At 32.4% G+C, this 22077-nt stretch overlaps 3 protein-coding genes and 1 long non-coding RNA gene across 7 annotated transcripts; 2 read left to right on the forward strand and 2 right to left on the reverse strand.

Annotated features, from left to right (window-relative positions):
* Window positions 1-165: 165 nt before the first annotated feature.
* On the forward strand, window positions 166-1297 carry LOC126970428 (uncharacterized). 4 transcript variants are annotated; one of them, XM_050816317.1, is made up of 3 exons: window positions 166-436; window positions 698-788; window positions 883-1297. In XM_050816317.1, the coding sequence occupies exons 2-3, from the start codon at window positions 780-782 to the stop codon at window positions 1090-1092; spliced, it is 219 nt and encodes a 72-aa protein (XP_050672274.1). In that variant the 5' UTR covers window positions 166-436; window positions 698-779; the 3' UTR covers window positions 1093-1297. The 4 variants fall into 4 exon arrangements, with proteins under 4 accessions (XP_050672274.1, XP_050672271.1, XP_050672273.1 ...); XM_050816314.1 differs by having other exon boundaries at window positions 167-440; XM_050816316.1 differs by lacking the exon at window positions 166-436 and adding an exon at window positions 443-541.
* An 86-nt stretch (window positions 1298-1383) lies between these two features.
* On the reverse strand, window positions 1384-2081 carry LOC126970429 (uncharacterized; the record flags this gene model as incomplete). Its single annotated transcript, XM_050816318.1, has 1 exon — window positions 1384-2081. A coding segment is annotated over one exon (636 nt), but the record flags the coding sequence as incomplete, so codon positions are not given.
* Window positions 2056-6377, reverse strand: LOC126970422 (POC1 centriolar protein homolog A). The gene is made up of 6 exons (XM_050816306.1): window positions 5812-6377; window positions 5500-5715; window positions 5096-5421; window positions 3762-3846; window positions 3508-3627; window positions 2056-2453 (listed from the first exon to the last, which is right to left on the reverse strand). The coding sequence occupies exons 1-6, from the start codon at window positions 5935-5937 to the stop codon at window positions 2319-2321; spliced, it is 1008 nt and encodes a 335-aa protein (XP_050672263.1). The 5' UTR covers window positions 5938-6377; the 3' UTR covers window positions 2056-2318.
* A 2885-nt stretch (window positions 6378-9262) lies between these two features.
* On the forward strand, window positions 9263-10599 carry LOC126970437 (uncharacterized). The gene is made up of 2 exons (XR_007730646.1): window positions 9263-9578; window positions 9776-10599. It is a non-coding gene; the product is annotated as an uncharacterized LOC126970437 (long non-coding RNA).
* Window positions 10600-22077: the final 11478 nt, after the last annotated feature.

The raw sequence follows: 22077 nt of genomic DNA on the forward strand, positions 1-22077 counted from the left end.
TTAAAGTAATATAATAACTTGTCGTATTATTTCTACTCTTCTACCCGATACTTTTCATTCACTGCATAAAAACCATAAAGTTCAGTGGTTCGTTGATCCCCATGTCTTTGAATTATCTCTTGGTACGAGCTGGTTCTCTGTACGCCATTTTTGTTTACAACTTACGACAAGCAAGAAAAACTATTTTTTTTTTAAAGATGCAAGATTTTTTATAGATTGTAGTTGCTAACTTAATATGTTGTGCTAATGCTTATAAAATATAACGCTGTAGTTTCTTTTAATTTAACAGTGTTATGTTAATTAACTGTTTAAGTTAACATTTTTAACGACGAGACCAACTCTGCTATTGCTTCTGCTTTCGCAAAGCGACTGTCAACATCGTGCGAGGTGTCACGTCATGTTAATTCGTACAAGATAAAGATACCACAACCTACAAGTAGGTACGTAACGAAAGAAAGTAACTTCCAAGTTCCAATATCACTATTCACTATATACCTATTACCTACGAAGGAATTCGAACGAATTTCTTATTAAATTTCCGGTAAAGCTTATGAATTGTTTTGAAACTGCATTAGATCTAGTCTCTATAAGGGATTTCTTCTCGGTAAACATTATTATTTGATAAGTCTTCGTTTTGTTTATGCTAGGTAAATAGTTAAGTTTCCTATTTTAATATACCTATTAATTATTCTTGCAGTTGTCACCCATAAGCCAAGAGTTACACTTTCTAGACTAGATTGTAAAATACGTATTTACTAAGTAAATCTTACTTTCACATCATGTCTTCGGTAAGCAAAATAATTATGTATTTATAAAATGCTTACTTACATGTAGGTATGTATTAAAAAACTTATTTTAATTACTGTGATACTGAAATTGTAGGTACATATTTTCAACGTTGAGATGACTTGTGAAGGTTGTTCTGGAGCAGTGGAAAGAGTTCTTAATAGATTAAAAGGTCAAGGAGTTGAAGATTTTAACGTAAGTTTACCTGAGCAGAAAGTAACAGTCACTGCAACCTTGTCATCTGATCAGCTTCTGGAAGTTATTAGCAAAACCGGCAAAAAAACAATGTATATTGGAAAACAGTGATACTGATTTTTGTTGAGAGAATAAAAATCATTGATATACTATATTTTATGTGAATTTTATACAATTGTGATTTTTGAGTAGATTATTACAGTTTACCATTTGATGTTGACATATTGAGAGTATAATTTATTTTAATGTAAGTGAAAATGAATTGTTCATATTTAACTTTGAAATTAAAACAAGATTTTTTTCAAATTATTAATTACCCTAATATTTTTTTATATTATGTTTCATACCATAGTTCAGGATTTTTTGAAGTTTTCTGGTCAAACTAAATAAATAAAATTGTAACATATTTTATGAATAAACAATATTTTTAATAAAATTTTTCATTTTATGTCATTAAACATTAATTAATTCTTGCTTACAACATCTTCAACTGTGCAAAGTCTCAGATCAACAAGATCAACTGCTTCATGGAGAGCATTTAAATGATCAACAATAGCATTAACAGTTGGCAAAACATCTGCACATTCACAATCCTTGCTGCCACCTTCATGTATAAATGTCACATTTGTTTTCCTAACTTTCTTTGGTAAATTTTCAGTGGCATCTGTATGTTTATCTAGAATTTTGAAGCCAGTGTTCAATGGAAATGTTCTTTTTCTACCAACCCACTCAATTGTGCCACTAGTATAACATACATCATTGCCACCAAGTTTTATCATTCCAAAAATAGGATCTTCATTAGAATCAGACTTATTGGCATTCAGTACGGAAGGTATAGTAAATGTAGTGGGAGTTGGTGGGATGCGGGGGATATGGCTAATATGTCCAACACTGTAAGAATATTCTGTAGGGATCCTGGAATCATTTGTTGAATCCTCACTTGGAATTGATTCCATGAGTGTACTATGAGCCATAGGTGATTTGTTGGTGTTCACTACAGATCCCACTGACTCATTCACAGTATCCATTTGCATAAATTTGGTAATAGGATATGTGCTGCTGTGATAGCATTGATACCATTTCTTCACATCCTGCTTTGTACATGGCCATAGTTAGTAAAATATTTTGTATCATTTTTACTTGCTACCAATTATTGATTGACAACTCTCTCGAAATTCAAGCTTTTTGCATTCTATATGGTATGTCAGTTCTACTGAGCTGATATGATTGCCCTAAATAAAGATATTATCAGCAATATATTATGTAAAAGATATTTATATGGCGATATATAAGACTACTTATCCACTTATATTATTATCTTGTTACACTACATTACTCTATCTATTATTGATAACCTTGTTTTTCGCCTTAGATACAACAGATCCTTTTGATATTGATGTTGAAAGTGGATTTTGGTTCAAGTTTTCTTTTGATTCTGATGCTTCAGTAAAATTAGTTTTCCAGATATAAATCTGAAAAACAGAAATATACACAATTTAAATATTATTATTATGTAAAAAAAAAAAAAAAAACAGCACACAAAGGTCAGACATTTTTTGTACAGACTGGTTACATTCACATTCATTAGTCACATACATTCATGTTAATGAATCAATATATTTTTCTTTTTAATTTGCTGACAACCTCTTAGCCCAGTAGCTAGTGGTCTAAGGTTCTTATCCCAGTAGATGCCAACATTTGTATAATATAATATGAATGATTTTTTTCTATTTGACAGATTACAGCATGCACCTTGCAAAATATTCCTCCTGGTATAATACAGGAGACTGTGAATGGTGCTGATCAGTTCACATCGAATGTCCCTGTTTTTAAGATAATATGAATATCTTAAAAACAGGGACAGGGATTAAAGGCCGGCAACGCTTTGCCGCTTTTTTTTTGCACAAGAGCGCTTGTGATTCCTCTGGTGTTGCAAGAGAATGTGTGTGGCGGTGATCACTTAACACCAGGTGATCCATATGCACGTTTGTCCTCCTATTCCATAAAAAAAAAAATCTATTAAATATTATATTCTTCTCCGGCACACCCATGTTTGCTTTCCTATAACTAATTTGGGGCCTGAATGTTTGAATATATATTATATGGAGTGCAGTATTCTGGGAGTAAAGTTAATTAAACGGCCAGGCTAAAATGGATCTGGGCTAGGCATGTATGTTGTCACACATTAGGTGCCTTAGGACTGCATTGGGACATACATAGATGTCAAGGCAGACACCGAAAATGATAGTGTGACAATCTGGATGCCTATATGACCTGGCAGGAGCTGGCACAGGACCACAATGAATGGAGTAAAGTAGGGGACTCCTTTGCCCAGCAGTGAGATCGAATAGATTGATTAAAAAAATATGTATGTTTGAATACATCAATTAAGTATGTAAATTTTTAAAATAATAGCTTTTATTTTCTCGAAATTGGTCTTCTCAAATTGCCAGAGAGACAGACAATGTCTTCTACTCAACTAGTAAGCTGACTTAATACTCAATGTAACCCACTCATATTATGTACCTTTTTATCATCTCCTGATGATACAAAATTATTTCCACTGGGTGAAAAGTTTACAGCATTTACCTCATTATTATGTGCACTCAATGTGAATAATGGATGCCCTTCCAACAGGTCTAAAACCTGCATAACATATAGGAATATTAGTAGTGACCATATGTTAAAGTATATAAAATAAAATAAACTGTAAGTCATCATACAATGATATTCCTCTGAATTTACACATGATGATATCCAATTAAGAAATACAAGATTACCTTCATGTTCCCATCTTTACTCGCTGTTATAATGAAACTGCCACTTGGATGGAAACTTAACTGACTAATGGATGAATTGTGAATGCTGCAGGAAGTAATTGAATTATATTAGTTTATTGTACAATAATGTATATTTAATATTATCTTTCATTTAACATACTTATAACCATTGTGTATAAAAAATGGATGGGATTCATTGAGAAAAAAGTTTGGTGAACTAATTATTATGACAGTACACTGCCAGTACATATACGAGAACCTCCTATACGCTCATAAACATATTATCCAATTTAAAAAGAATAGTGATGTACACAGTAATCAACAATAATCTAAACAAACATAAATTCGCAATTCCATCTACTAGGCTCCGTAAAATTGCTAAATCTTTTAAAGTGGATTGTGTTATATTTTATAATAAACTCCCAAATGAAAGTTAAATATTACCTATTAAAAAATTTAAATGTATCGTTAAAAATAAATTAACATCTAAGGCCTTATACACCTTATTATAATGTGAAAGATTATTTGAATGATAAAGATAGTTGGAATAAATAATGTTCTAAAATTTGTTAATGAATATTGTTATACTCATTTGAATGCTATTGTAACTTTTGTACTGCATCCTGACTTGCACTAAGTAACTTATAAAGTTTTACAGTGAATAAAGATTTTTTGACTTTGACTTTGAAAAAGGGATAAGGTTAAACCATCAACATCATACATAACAATAAAATTATAATTATAAAATATATTATTTGCTAGCTGACCTGAAAAACATTATTTTGCCATATAAATTATATATGTAAACCTTCGACAAATCTAATACGAAAGTTTTCATTGAGATTGGTTGAATAGTTTAGGAGTTATTAGGGAACATACAAACATACATTCTCTTTCATATGTATAGAAGATATGTGGCAATGTGTAACTCTTGTGATACCAATAAATGAATTAAATAAATTTAAAATTTAGCACCTATTTGTACACAACTTAAAATTGTTATTAACATGGAAATTTTTATTCTGGTTTAACAGTAACATTAAAAGGAACTCAACAAAACTCATTAATATGCCTGTATTACTGTCATAGCAATGCTAAGTTTCAATGAATTAATTTCATGGCTTCCAATTTCCTAAAATAAAAGAATCCTTATAATATATCTCACAACAACATGTTTGTCTACTAGATTCCTATAAAATAAGTATAAAATATCCTCTAAGTAGGTACCAATCTATTTCAGAGATTCAGACAGAAATTAAAAAAGTTGTTTACAATTTCAAAAAAGGTAAGGACATATGGCTACTCAAAAATTGATTTTGAAATGTATCACAAACCTGTAAAACTGCACTAGAGTATGTGTTCTGATGTCATAAAGTCTAACATTCCCCTGTGAAGTACCTATAGCAATGTAACAACTTGATGGATGCCAAGCTAGATACATTCCATAACCCTGTTGATCTTTATATGTGTGAAGGCAATCTCTTGTTTCTGGGTTCCACAGCTTAACTGTCTTGTCATCTGAGCAGGATGCAATTACTGAGCCATCTTGTGAAAAACAGGCTCTTCTGACCCAGTTTGTGTGCCCAACAAATGATGCTATAAATTTGAATTTATTATTTAACCACAACTTTATTATTTTATCATCTGATGCAGTGAGTATCTGTAAAAATAATGAAACCTTAAGTTCCTATTGCAACTAAATAAAATATATTAATTATCAAACAAATATAATTTTTACCTTTGTGCCATCAGGGCTATATTGAACAGAACGCACGGTTTGAGAGTGTGCTTTAAACACCCCTGTACTACCAGTCACGGTTGGCACCCACAGCCTTATAGTTCTATCACGGGATGCTGATGCCATATACCTTCCATTAGGAGAGAACACCACATCAGTAACAGCTTCATTGTGGCCTTGAAATCTATAATTCTTCGTTCCATTAAGGTCCCATAGCTTTTCACATGCACAATTATTTATTCTTTATAACTTAAATTATTCTTTATATACGATTAAACATCTCAAATGCCATTGAAATGAAGTCGCACTTACCAAAACGCTACTATCCAAGCAACCACAAGCAATCTGTTTCTCATTGGGATTGAATGCAAGAGAAGAAATAATACTCTTGTGGTGTCCATATAAAACTTTTTCAAGAGATGGTTCAAGGAATTCCATTACGACTTAGAATATGTACTATTTTTAGTAATGGATAGTAATCTCTTTTGTACATACAAAGAAATATTGTAAAAGAGTTAAAACTGATGTAATTCGTTACGACTTTTCGTTTCAATTGAATGTATTTTCATAACATTTCAAATAAAATTTTCAGTTATCAATATTGTCATTCAATACCATAGATAGTTAAAACAAGAACACGTTCAATACTCAGGCAACAGCTGTGAGAAAAAAGCGCGGGAAACGTTTATTATTTATTTATGCTATTAATCATTTACAGAAATAATCTTAAAAGCTAACATAGTCCCGCAAAACTGTTTGGACAGTTTGCCTGCAGGATAAAGTCTCTTGTAATACATTAATGCTTATTAGAATATTGATTTTATACAAGTGTAATTAATAAATATTGATAAAAATATAATAAAAAATCTAATTTTAATTTTAAGGCAGTGTTGACAATAAATATTTCTTAAGTTTAGTTTTAAATTTTCTTTTACTGGTTTCTAGTCGGATGTCCTCATTTTTTTTTTTAATATTAATTCGTTCTTTCGAACAGGCTATAGCCAGGGGCCTTACTGCCTTGTCGTTAGTATTTTCATTTCTTTGGTATTTATTATTTTCACTATTTTGTTTTACAAAAAGTCCAATCCAGTTTTCTCATTTCATCTTACATTATTTCCATTTTCCTTTTCCAATTATGTATATTCGATAGCGAATATTTATAGTAGTTTCTTTCATCAAATCCAATCCAGTCTTAAAGTCATCAGTTATTTTACCATTTCCGTTAATTTATAATTCTCTAAAGAATATTTTCCATATTTTCCTTTTAGTAAGTCCAAATCCAGTAATATAGTCTCTAATAATTTTCCCCTTTTCTTAAAGTCAAATCCAGTGTAATTTGCATAACTTTTTAGAATAATACCTACCTATTTACATTATCTGTTCAGTTCGCGAATTGCGCTATGCTATTACTAGTTGTATATGTACGAGTTATAACGTATTTACATAATTATAAACAAATTTACAACGTATGTATCTACAAATTACAATGTATTTACAGTACTACATACAAATTTATACAAGGACATATAAGTTGATGTGTCCTTTAATAGATCTATTACTGAGAGCGGGATTATATTGGGTGCACCATATATTTCCAGTAGCTCATCCATCAGCACAAGGCGCTGTATGCCAAAGGACGAACAATCAAAAAAGATGTGATCCAGAGACTGATCTTGTTGCTTATTACAATGGTCACAAAAAGGAGAGGAGACAATTTTTTTGCGATGAAGATGAAAATTCAATCGATAGTGACCAATACGCATTCGTGTTATTGTAGTATAGAACTTTCTGTGAGCGTTATTTTTAAACTTACAAAACCAGGGTGTGCTATTAACGGGATTATCTAACAAAGTATACAAATGAGCCTTATTTTCAACTTCTGTACAATTGTACCAATATCTTCCCCAAAGAAGAGTCATACGCTGTTTTAGATTACTTATTATATCTGTATATGGTATGTTAATGTCTAGATCTTTGCAATCAGGATATAGGGATAGATCGGATATATTAATGATAGTTCTAGCTAGAAAATCAGCGCATTCGTTTCCTGCTACTCCTATATGGGACGGGACCTAAACGAAATCCACTTTAATATCGATTAAACATAGTTCGAACCACAATTCCTTTATAGCAAAAATGATGTAATTGATGTTAGCACTCATTTTGTTATTTGACAAACTTTTTAACACACTCATACTATCACTAACTATTACCCACTTCTTATTAAGTTGATTTTGTTTCTTATTATGCTTTAAAGCAAAAAGAATAGCGACGGCTTCAGCAGTAAAAATACTGGCATATCTATTAATCTTAAAGCCAATACCCTTCCTAATTTCAGGAAGGTAGATTGCAAAAGAAACATTATTATTGTTTTTTGCGCCATCCGTATAAACAAATTTACAATTAGACCATTCTGACAATAATACATGAACCTCCTCTTTTGAAGTTAAATTTGGATCTATTACAACATTAATTGCAGAATATTTACATCGAAAAGAACCTGCATGGCAGGGAAGTATATCATTATTCCGATGAATATTTAAATCTTGTAGAAATTTAAAAAATGAAGAAAAATCTTGCAAGATAAACAACTGTCTCTGAAATGAAGACGATTGATAAGCAATAAGATTCTTAAGAAGATTGTTCGTCGGCAAGCTATAGAGCTTTAAAATAAATCTTTCTTTAAGATAACTAAATCTAATACACAAAGGAGGAAGGTTGGCCTCGATTTGCATAGCAGCTATTGGGCTAGTTTTAAGTGCACCCAATATTGTACGCATACATTTATTTTGTATTTTATCCAGACTATTAACAATTTTGCTGTCTGCGGCGAAACAATGAAAGCCATATTCAAAATGACTACGAATAAGCGATTTATACAAAATTAACAATATTTTAGGGTCCGCTCCCCACGACGTTGCACACAAAGATTTTAATACATTATAAGCTTTATTCGCTTTAATTATAACACTATCTGTATATTTTTTCCAAGACAGTTTTGGAGTAAATGTTACACCTAGAAATTTTATGTCACATGAAATAGGCAGTGGAATGCCATTGTATAAAATGGGAGGCAATATGATGCGTTTACGACCAATCACAAAGACTTTTGATTTGGTTGGATTTACATTTAAATTAAGATAAGAAAAGTATTGATATAAATTTACAAGTGCTTTATTAATAGTAGCGGCTAAATTAATCAGATCAACTCCCGATACATAGACGACTAAGTCATCTGCATACTGTAGGTTTACTATATTTGGCCCCAAAATAAGGTTCAATCGTCTTATGTACATAATAAAAATTAAAGGAGACAATATTCCCCCCTGACAAACACCTAGAGAAGAGAGTCGTGGTCCATACAAATGTTTATTAAATTTTACATATACTTTTCTGTCAGTCAAAAAGGATTGCATCCAATTTATTATTTTACCTGGTATCCCTAACATTGATAACTCGTCACAAAGCACGGCAATATTTACACTATTGAAGGCACCTGAGATGTCAAAAAATACAGACAAAAGATACTGATTACTTGCTAAACATTGATGCGCATCAAGCTGTAACTGCGCTATAGTCTCCCTAGAAGACCGACCTTTGCGAAAACCAAACTGATTATTAGGCAAAAGACAATTTTGTTCTATAAAGAACTCGAGACGTTGTTTTAGAAGCTGCTCAAATATCTTCCCAACACAAGACGTGAGAGCTATAGGTCTATAAGAGTCAGGTAACATTTTATTTTTGTCTGGCTTTAAAACTGGGATTAAACAGTCTGTTTTCCATTCTGCAGGAATAGTATTCTCCTTCCATAGGCGATTAAGATTATTTAAAAAGATGTTGAGACTGTGGCAATTAAGTTTTTTGAGTAAAATATATGGAATGGTATCAAGACCGAAAGATGTATCTCTTCTAGTAAATAAAGCGGATTTTAGTTCTTGTAAAGAAAAAGGCTCTATCAAATATTTATTACTATCATTAACAACATTTACATAGTTAGTTAACTCATTTGATACAAAGTCAGAAGTATACTTTTGTAGAAAATCTGGAATCCAACTATCATTCAACACACTGTCAGGAATGTAAGTTTTGTTAAATTTGCGCATGTATTTCCAAATTGAAGACAAAGGAGTACAACGATTAAATGAATTGCACAAGCCTATCCAGCTATTTCTTCTTTCACTTTTTAAGATAAGTTTTTTTAAAGCCCGCAATCTCTTAAACTCCACATAATTTTCATCAGTGGAGTTGTTTTTAAAATTAATGTAACCATTTTTAGCATTTAAAACTGCTTCTGTACACCTCTGATTCCACCAAGGCAACCAAGGATATTTAAAAGATTTTTGTGAACAAGAACTAGTAACATTATTACTATTAGAACTTTTGGAAAACAGACAGCTAGGGATTGACTGCTTGGCAGCAGAAAGTAAAATATTACAAAAGGAATTAAAAGCATCTATTGAAGATAAAGTGTTAAATTTAACATCATCCAAATAAGAAACAACTAAGTTACTATACATACTCCAATTCACCTGCTTATAATTAGGGTGAGTGGGCAAATGTAGATTATTACATAATGTGTTTTGCAAACTACTACTATCACTACTTACTGCCATTTTTATTATTACAGGGAGATGATAACTACTGCCCAGAGGACTGTGAATAACTGACCAGTCACATAAAAGAGCCAATGATGGAGTTACCAAAGTCAAGTCAAGAGCATTAGGACGCCAAGATGGAGATCCTATTGTGGTAGCTTGACCATTATTCAGAATAACAAGACCATTCTCATCTATAACCTCTAAAACATCTTTACCTCGAGGCAATGTATCAACACATCCCCACAACATGTGATGAGCATTGAAATCACCTGCAAATATCATTGGCTCTGGAATGGACTTAATTAAACTGTTTAAATTGTTTTTATTAAATGGAGGATTTGAATTGGAAGGACTGTAAAAACTTACAATACTCAGTTCTTTGTTATTAATTTTAATTTTAATGCAAACATTTTGTAGAGCACTATCAAAATATGTATTTATGTTAGAAAATGTGATATTATTATGAATAAAAATTGCTACACCATTGTGTTTATTACCACAATCATTCCTTATTGTTTTATAGCCTTTTATTAAAAAATACTGATGTGGTTTTAACCAAGTTTCCGAAATTATAGCAATATGAATATGATTTTCATATAAAAAAACCTTGTAAAAATAAGCCTATTACTAATAATACTTTGAGCGTTCCACTGCACTATATTCAATGTATCCATAATAACAATTAACTAGATGTCTTTTTTCTAAAAGTGTTATTCAGAATTTCCTTAATACTATTTGAATTTATAGTTAACTTATCTTTATTCGTACAAATTTGTAAAACTGCTTCAACCAAGAGGTTCATAAATTTGTCAGATTTTATAAGATTGCTCAGGTGTGTGTCAATATACTTTGAGTTTAATTGAGGGAAAGCAGATTCATTGAAGAGATCTGAGTATCTAACACTACGGGACTTCACTTTGTTTTCTTCAATTTTTTGTTTTTTCAGAGGACAGGTAGATGAGATAGCTATGTGATCTCCACCACAGTTGGCACATTTTGTTAAAGTTTTTGGACACATTTTAAAATTGTGATTGTCAGAACATATGGAACAAACTTCATTGTTTCTACAAAATTTAGCAATATGGCCAAATTTCATACAGCGTAGACACTGTTTAATAGGGGGTACATATACATTAACCTCATGCCTCCAGTGATCAAGTGTTACATACTCAGGTAACAACATTGATGCAAATGTGACTGCAACAGTTTGCGTTGGAACAAAGGAGACAACACCCTGTGGGTCCTTTACTCGCCGCATGAACCTTCTCACAGCAATAACTTTTTTACTCGATGCAATTAATTGATGAATTTTTTTGTTGGAGTAATCAGTGGGAACAGAAGTAAGAACTCCAGTGACCTCCGTTTCAGAAGCCGGAATTGAGGCAACCATCTCCAACTCGCTAAGTAACTTTTCATTTTTTAAAAATACATTCGCATTGTTAGGCAGGTCAAAGGTAACACCAACTTTAAAAGCATTAACGGACCTCAGGTGCAACACACCCGATACGCAATGCCTCCTGATTCCATTTGACAGACCCAACCTGTCCTTGTCTGATATTTTGACTTCACCCTGCTTGCGATTGAGAAATACAATAAATTCCTTCTTATTTGAATTTTCGTCGTACAACCTATAATAATTTGTCGCTCTATAAGGGGTATACTTCTCTTTATCCTTTCTTCTTACAATGAGACGTTCAGTCACCTCCGCGTCAGATACCGAGGATTCGGATAGGGGAAGTTCGTCTGCTGGTTCTGCGTCGCTCTGGCCGTTCTTCGGCCTTTTACCCCATCGCCATGGGGAAGCGCACTTAACAATTTATATATACAAAAATCGAATATTTATAAACCAGGATAAACAATTTACAAGTATGAAAAATATATGCACAATGAACAATAATTCAAACAATTTTTTTTTGTATAAGCGCGCCTTCCTCCGTTCACTCGTTCCCGCCAAAAAAAAAAAATAATCTCGGATGTCCTCAGACAAGCTGTTTAATAGATAAGGTAGGCGTTTTTTTTAAAGTTCTATCTCCGTAGTAGTTATTGATTCTAGGAACCTCGAACTCACCAGCGGACATCAACCGAGTATCGTGGTTGTGCATCGAATGGTCGTTTTTTCAGTCGCTAAATTTTCATTTTTTAATTCATCAGTATTATTATAGTATATTAGTGTAAATTATATTTATATTTAGTGTTAATATATTAGGTTTAGTGTTTAGCTAGAGTCCAGGTAAGTTTTTAAGTATATCATAATATAAACAAGGCGCCTGACTTGGTTGTCCCGGGGGCTGAGATAGTTCCCCCGGCGGCGAGTTTTATTACTGTATCGACAACTAATGAATCGGAAATGGACACGGATAGTTCTGTTTCCAAGCGTACAAGTCGCAAAAGATCTCATTTACATAAAATTTGCAAAACCTGATGAAAAAGAGAAAGCACGCTCAGACGGTGGGTGGTAAGACTGGATGTCGTTGTGGAGGCAATGAAATCAGTGATACTTCAATAGAAATTACTAATAAACCATTAGAAACATTTAATATCACTAGTGAAAATAATCCAATAATTCCCTCAATACCCTCTATTGGTTCAGATCCCAAAGCTTACATTTCTATTCGAAGGATAAAGTACAACAAAAATGAAATAGCTCCATTTATTGTGCACGTACAAAGAGAAACAAATTCACCAAATGACAGTCACACTCTACAACCTATTTCATTTGGCTGGTTCCTTAAAAAATAATATTCCGAATATTATTAATGAATCATTAAATAAAATAGGTAGGAACAGAATGTCTTTATCTTTCTCAAGTTTTACTGATGCTCACACCTTCATTGATAATTCCATCTTAGAAAAGATGAACTTGAAAGCATTTATTCCATCATTCCAAATAATGCGCATGGGCTTTGTACGAGGAGTGCCCTCGGACTGGTCAATTGAGGATGTTATTGAAAATGTGTCAATGCCTAGTGGTTGTGGTAAGGTTCTCAAGGTTAGACGAATAAATTATAAGACTATAGTGGAAGGTTCTCCTGTCTGGAAACCTACTCAAAATGTTGTTCTGACATTCGATGGCCAGGTCCTGCCGGAAAGTATATTCGTTTGTTTTAATTTCTTACCACTAAGCTATACACATACCCAACTATATTTAGAGACTGAGCGTTTGGCGATTAAATAAAACAACTGCTTGACTGTGAGGAATATGTGGAAGATATGATTTATTTGAAAGTTACATGATATATATACAAAATCCTTAAAACTAGTTACCCAATTACAATTGTTGCTTAAAAAATATTTACAAGTTCAGAAAATACACACCAATACTAAAGCTTACATTTTAACCAATAGTAAAACGTTTCATTCACTAAGAATTGAGAATAATATTATGTGTTCTATCTCGCTCAAAAATAATGCTATCGCAGTAAGCCGGCCAGCAAACGCGGTTTGTGTAAACTCGCGTCGAACCTCGATCATACGATGTCAATGAGCATTCAGCACCTACTCTGTCGCTCATTGATTAAAATTGCATGAATAGCGATCGACCCCCGAGTCCCAACGCGTCATTCGAGAATGCTCGGCATTGCTGTGCGTTTGTGTAACGCGGAGAATATGACTGATCACGTGAGTATATCTGCGGTCGTCGAGAGAACGTGACGATGCTCGTACATCGATGAGGTGACTACTGGTGATCTGTATGATTCTATGAGTTGATGTACAGCATTATGAAATGGTTCTTATCAGAGCTAATATTACGTTATATAAAATAAAATGTTCTTTTCAGAACGAATCTTTCGGCATACGCTTATTTCAGTTATTATGCACGATTAATATTTCTACGATCTATAATGCTACGAAGGTATTACGTTACAAGTTAGATATTAGACATTTGTATTAATTGATATTATTGATATTATTTGTATTAATTGATATTAATACAAATGTCATATCTATAATGCTACGAAGGTATTACGTTACAAGTTAGGTATTAGACATTTGTATTAATTGATATTATTGGTTGTAGGTACAGCTACATATGCAATGTTTCAATTATTGTCGATTTGGACATACGAAATTGCAATGCCGATCAAAATGTAATTGTTACAAATGCGGTTCTGAACACACTGGTGACTCTTGTAATGTAAATGAGGATAATGTTACTTGTTGCTATTGCTCAGGTAATCATTTTGCTATTATTAGATCTTGTCCAGAGTATGACCGTCAAAAACAAATTAAAAATTTCTATGGCATAAAAATGCATCTCATATGCACCCCAGTGCATCAAGCAGCAAAATTGATTCCTCCTACTAATAAATCCTATGCTTATATAGCAGGAAGAACATCAGTTTCTGAAAATACTCCAGTCCATCTATCTACTCGCCCTCATTCATCTCATCAGTCACAGCCAAATAGTTCATATAGGAAAACAATCTTTAGAAATCGTCGTACACCCCCTAAATAAAACAATGGTTATGGTCGAGACGCTTATCAAAATATAATCAATGAATTTCACACTCCTGCAGCCCAAGATGCATTGGAAAATACTTCCACATTGAAGAAAGAAAGATCTACATCAGATATCATTCAAATTCTCATTCAGACATTAATCCAGTCTAATATTAAAATACCGTACAACGATAATCGATATCTTCAACAATCCAGAAACTCTTAAAAATGGCAGTACTTCAAAAAAATCGTACAATGGAACTATAGAAGTGCAGTTTCTAAAAAATCTGAAATAATATACTTAATAATAAACAAGTAAAAGGCTTGTTTATTTGCACTCGCTGAGACTTGGCTTAAGCCAGGCTCCCATTTTAAAATCCACGGATTTTCTTGCTTAAGAGATGATAGGTCTGATGGGTATGGTGGTGCCGCTTTACTTATCGAAACACTCATCTCTTTCTATCCACTATAATTTCTTACCTATAGTAATTTTTCCGTGGTAGCAGCACAGATTAATAATATTTGTGTAGTTTCTATATATATTCCTTCCGCTTCTTCTTCAGCTCTTCACTACTTCAACAGTCTTATCACACGTCTTCCTCGTCCTTTTATAATTTTAGGAGATCTCCCATCATATTTCTTGGGGATGTTCTATCCTACATATTGTGGTGAAATGTTGTTAGACATTCTTGATTCTCATAATATTTGTATACTTAATTCTGGTGCTCCTACCAGACGAACAGAACCAAACGAAAATATTAGTGCAATAGATCTTTCTGTTTCTTCGCCAAGTTTAGCTTCATGTATGACATGGCATACGCTATCTCGCTCATATGGAAGTGATCATTTCCCAATTGTTGTTTGATTTCCGACTAATGATTCGCGTTACTTACAAAATTCTGTTACAGTTTACAATTACAGTTTTCATCTATATTTATTTACCTACATTTATCTTAACTATATCAAATATCAAAATTCTCGTGTTGTACATTTTTGTAAAGTGAGTCGTTTCCCTACCTTAAAATAAATAAAAACACTTTGAAGTAGAACATACAAGAAAACTTCCAATGTGAATCGAAGAAAGAATACTTGAAGCTGGCGGATGCATGGAATGTGCGAGCCAAAGTCTCCAAAAAGGAGTGAAATTAAAAAAAACAGCTGTAAGATGACAGCCATAGTGACAGCACGATTTTTTGTCCACTTTTATTTCTTTTAACTGCTGGCATGACACAGGTTGCGAGGAATCTCATAAACGTGGTAATATTGGTAAGGTGTTTGAGGCCTTAATTTATTTACGACTATATGGCTACTTGAAAAATACGTTAACTATTTACCAGCATGGCTTTATAAATGTTAGGTCGACTTGCACAAACTTGGTAAATTTTTCAGATGTTATCTACACTGATTTAAGTAAAGCGTTCGATATAGTGCCAATTTCCATCTTACTCTTGAAGTTATCTGTATATGGCATTGCTGGATCAATTTTAAATTTGTTAAATTCGTACCTTACTGACAGATGTTTTTAGGTAGTGGCAAATGGATTTGAATCTTTAAAATACAAAATAACATCAGGAGTACCCCTAGGATCGCATTTAGGTCCCCTCCTATTTAGCATATTTATCAACGACCTTCTAAACTGCCTTAAATACTGTACACCATTTATGTTTGATGACCTAAAAATTCTTAAGATCATCAATGGTCCCGTTGATGTTAGCGCATCGCAGTCAGACCTAAATAGTTTATTTAGATGGTGCGAGCTTAATGGTATGGTACTGAATAAAAATAAATGCTTTCATATAAGGTTCACAAAATGCAAAAGTAATATTACAACTAAATACTATTTAGATAATATGCCTCTCAGTACAGTAGATCCTATTAAGGATTTGGGTGTTATATTTGACAGCAAACTTACGTTTATACCGCACATAGACTCTTTTGTAAGCAGAGCCTCTAAAATGTTGGAACTTGTAATTCGCAATGGAAAAGTTTTTAAGAACTGGCGTACGAAGGTGATCCTATAGGATATCTATATTTTATATATAAAAGCCTGGTTGCGAGTAATTTGGAATACGGCAGTACCGTCTGGAGACCACACTACGCTTGCCATTGTCTCAGAATCGAAAGAATCCAGAAGCGTTTTCTTTATCACTTGGCTTTCTCAATTGGGAAATCTTGATCACTCGCAACATACTCTGAAAGACTTAACTATTTTAATATACTAACTCAGAAACAACGTAGGGACATATTAGATTTACTTTTCTTATGCAAAAGTATTAGCAACATTTATGACAACTCCTTCGTTGTGTCTATGTTTAATTATAGAGTGCCTAGATGCCCACGTAAACCTGTGAACTTATTTGAAAAACCTTTTCGCAGAACTATTTTGGGGTTCAATTCACCTGTGTGGCGATTATACAAAATTATAAACGATTATAAATACTTAGACCCATTCAGTGATTCGTTGCCAAGGTTTCGAAAAAAAATCGAATAAGTATTATTGATTTGTATAATACGTTTATCTTGACTTGTTTAGTAGATTTTGTTAATTTAATGCATTTAGAAATAAGACTGAATAGTAGTGAATCTAAATAAATAAATAAATAACATTGGGCCAACACTTTCAAAGACTATATATTTGCAACCTTGTATACAACAATCGTAAAAGCTTAGTACATACTTATTTGATATTTCATAGCTTTTGTCTTTGGCTTGATTGAAAAAAAGTCAAAATATGTCAACGTGACAACTGACAATAAATTTTGCCTATTGCCAATATTTCCTGTGCAATCTTTCACAATATTAATGCAGCACGAGGTTAATTTCATTGTTTTGAATAATATTTAGAAATATTTAACGAATTTTATTAATATTTAGCAAAAATTCAGACTCAACACATTTAATACAAATTTGTACTTATGTTCTGTAATTGCCTTTTCATTCAGTATTGAAGCAACAGTTTCTCCCGGTGCGCGTCTAGTTGGGTTTATCATTGTATAAAACAATATTAAAATATTTTCAGATCCAAACCGAAACGAATATGAAGTGAAATTATGTTGATGTGTGATTAACAATTTTGATAAGCGTAGGTAAGTCACTTCCATATGCTATCATCTTATAAATTTGTTTGGTTAGGGTTCTCAAATAATGCTTAATAAAGAAGTTTATAGATTTAATTTGTTGTCTTAAAATGTGGCAAATTTAATAGTGTATATATAAAGTGAAGTATATACTAGACAATATATTTTTATTCACATATAGAAACTATTGGCTGCAATGGGAGCTAGTGGTATAGAAGTCAGTGGAGAAGTAGCCCTCATTGCAGAGGAGCTGAGCCGTGCTGTGGAGCTCACACTGAACCCTTCTGTAGTGCATGATGCAAGGAATCAAGCATACAATGCTTGTGAAAGGTAATCTATACCTTCTTTAGTGTATTTTATGATTACCCTGCAAATTTAACTTACATATATCTTATTTGTAATCTCTAATATCTAGTGGCTACATAAATGTCAATTTTATCCAACATATTTTACAAATTCAATGTGTCTGCACAGGCAAATTTTTCCTTTATATTATTTTTTGTTAAAAAATATACTTAATGTAAAAAACATATTATTTACCTTAAAATAAATGGAGGAAGTAGAGTTTTCCTCTCACTTACACATTTGTAGCTTATTTTAGATAGGATGGTCTGCACTTGAAGAGTAAAAATATTTTCTTATAATGCCTTAAGTAAATAATATGATAAAACAAATTAAAATTGTTAATTTGAATCCCTTTTTATTACTTAATTTAGTTTCTATTTGGGTAAGTAAATAAAGAAATTTAACAGTTAAAAATTCATACAGTTAACAGTTAAACTAATAGAGTATTTAGTTTGATATTTGATTTAAATACAAATTATTCTATAAATTTTATGTTATTTGTACTTCCACAATTTTTATGTTTCATTTTAGTTTCAAAGAGAATTCTCCATGGTGCGCTCAAGCAGGGCTGCTACTCGCCAGTGGCACCCAATACTCCCCAGTTGTAAAACATTTTGGCTTGCAACTTATGGAACATACAGTGAAGTACAGATGGACACAGATAACACAAGCTGAGAAAATTTTCATTAAGGTAATATTTTAGTTATTAGGTAACAATTCTCTTAAATACTCTTGAGACCTATGAAGTACATATCTCATATATATGCTTGAGTATTACTATTTTAGTTAAAATTTTATCTAAATGAGTAACTAATAATCTCTCCCACTGCAAACTTAATTTGTAATATACCTAGATTTATTATAATATCAATATAGTGTACCCGTGACATTCTAATGTCACTAAAACCAGGCTTTTAAATTGTAAGAAATGAAGTCAATTGACGATTTACCATTTTATTATAATAGCACTAGTGAAATTGTAATATCACGGTGACTATATACCTATGACATATAACATTGCATCTAATATGTAAAATTCTTGTGTCATGTTGTTAAACTTTGAACCCCTCCGAAACGGCTTGACTGATTGTCATGAAATTTTGAGTGCATATTGGGTAGGTCTGAGGAACGGAGATCTATTTTTCATCCCCCTAAATGTTAAGGGTGGTCCACACGAAATTTTTTTTAATTCTTTTGACATTATTTTTTTATTTGTTTGATTATGAGTCAGCATTAAAAAATACATGCAACTTCAAATTTTCACCCATCTACGATCAACAGTTACCTTTGTATCGCGATTTTAATATCGGAAATACAATGTTTTGCTGGGTGACACATTTACTTATACTAATTTCTAAACTGTCTACTTTTAAAAATTTAACTTCCGAAAATTATACAAAGTTTGGTGCCTAAAATATGTAGTCAACATTGTTGAATCGACAACCCATTTAAAAAATTTCAAATTTCAGCAATATCCATGATATTGATATTTTTTGTTCTGATCAAATACGTCCATAACCGTAGTCATGAACTGTTTGCGTTTTCGCAGAGGCGCATAGTAGTGCATGCACAGTCACCTATACCCCGAACCTTCACCACGCTCAACACTCTTTTGAATGTTATCCCTGAGTGTGACTTATTCACAGATGAATGGACGGGAATAATCAGAATGCCTGAAGTACTGTGAGCGAGATTAATGTCTGAATTAATAATGAATAGTCTGTAATTGGTGTTATCCGTTGTAATTAAAGTAAATAAATAAATGATTCCATCTATATATTAGATGAGGGTCAAATTGTATTCTAGTCGAAAACCCAAGTTTCATACAGGTTTAGTTGGATGGTTGTTAGTTGATTTATAATACACATAATGTTTTATGTCGTTTTAACGCCTAAAAGTTATATGTTAATAAATATTGTTATCTTTTATATAAGTTACATAATTTGTCCTGATTTTTTTAGGCTTGTAATCATCAATGTATATAATTAGTATATTTTATGTTGCTTTAAAGGTTTTTATGAAAATATGTATGGAGTTATAATGACAATTCAAATATTGCAGGAAAATGCAATGAAACTATTATACATGGGTGGATGGGAAACTGGACATTTAAATGATGCATTAGCAAGAGTGATAGTGGAAATGGTAAAAAGAGAGTGGCCTCAACAGTGGCCAACACTGTTAGCAGAACTCAGTGACGCTTGTTCAAGAGGACACTTGCATACACAGATTGTTTTGCATGTGTTCCTCCGGCTAGTGGAAGATGTAGCTACTTTGCAGGTGATTCATTATTCTTTGTTTATTTATTCAATCCACCAGTGATAAATACATTAATGCAAGCAACAATACAATATTTAATCTAAAGTTAATTCTAAATGCATCATCTTTTAAGGCAGATACAGCATGCAATTATTATGAAGCATACAAATATTTAAATGGTATAATCAAATGAAGTACTTATACATTAAAAAACATATTAATTTACTACCGAAAATAATCACAATGAAACAGTTCTAGGTCACAGGTAGTTCGAATTTGGATGGTATGACATGGGTATCTTCAAAAAAGCGTTTACACCTTCCTTAAAGGCTGGCGACGCTCCTGTGATTCCTCTGGTGTTGCAAGAGAATGTGGGTGGTGGTGATCACTTAACACCAGGTGACCTGTACGCTTGTTTGTCCTCCTGTTTCCATAGTAAAAAAAAATCACTATATTGAAATCAGTTAAATATATTTGGTTAATATTACAAATTATTTAATAATATATTTATTATATATTTTATTAAGATACATTTTAAATTTTAAATTAATGCTGTCATGACACTTATTAACTTATTTGTGTATCCTTTTACACTAACATAGTATAAAACAGTAACAAAGTTTGTGTCTGTTACTTTGTAATTACTTCAGTATTTATTTATGGCGTAAAGCGGAAGGGGGGCAATAAAATGGCTAACAGGTTGCGGTGGTTGTTAAATTATTATCACACGCACTCAGCGGGCTGCAGCCAAACAGAATGCCCTTTATGTAAAATGTGGAAACTTTTAAGTAGCCTTCATTAGTTTTAATTATTTCATTTGTTATAATTGTAAGATAGCTTTAAGTCTCTCAAATATTAATAAATAAAAAATAAAATAAAGTGAAAGCGTAACGGGTAAACGACCAGGCAGCGTACGGGTCCGTCGCGACATTGTCGCGTGTGTGTTGGCACCCTATATCTGATCACAGTCAGGCACTCTTGTTAAAGAATATTCGAATCATAAAATAAGAGCGAAACTCCACACTGATTTTTTTTTAGTCATAAAAATTTATTTGTGCTTTTGCAATGGACTGAACAGCAATTTTATGCCATAAAAAATGGAGGTCTAACCCACATTACGAATATTTTTTACGCATACACCAAGTAGGATTATTTTGCAATTGAAAATATTCAAAATTGACCTTAATATACTTGTTTGCATTGCATTTTAGTTTAAGCTCCTTACCATCATCTAAATAAAGATAAATAAATATTAATTTTTGTTTTTTAAACTTGAACCTTCAGATATCGGCAAGTGCCCCGCAGTGTTCTGTCAATGCTTATTATTTTACGTATAGATTGCTTATAATTAAGATGATTTCAGTGAATGTATTTGAAAGCTATTAAAACAAGCTATAAGCCCATGCAAAATAAACCATCTTATAAACAAAATAAGGGTCAAAACTTGTTGAGGGAGTAGTGGGCCGTACGGCACTTTAGATTTTCGTATATCTGAAAAATCCAGTGCCCTGTGGGGCACTTCCCTATTTCAGAATTAACTATTTTGAAAGTGAAACACATTTTTATCTATTATTAGACTTTAGAGCAAAATCAACGTCGTAAGGACATTTATCAAGCACTCACAAGCAACATGGCAGAGATATTTGCATTCTTTATGAGACTTATTGAGCTGCATGTTCAAGAGTTCAGAGAGAAAACTTCGGCAGGAGAGTATGCAGTGGCTGCTAGCAATGGAAGAGTTGTACAGGTGCATCCTTGCTATTCAAAATAATTTTGTAGAGACAGTTGTATAATATTATTATTCTGTCAAAAAAAAATAGTATGTATCTCAAATGTTTGAACACAGACATCATGTTTGT

Source organism: Leptidea sinapis, chromosome 21 (genome assembly GCF_905404315.1).
Source record: "Leptidea sinapis chromosome 21, ilLepSina1.1, whole genome shotgun sequence".
Taxonomy (NCBI): domain Eukaryota; kingdom Metazoa; phylum Arthropoda; class Insecta; order Lepidoptera; family Pieridae; genus Leptidea; species Leptidea sinapis.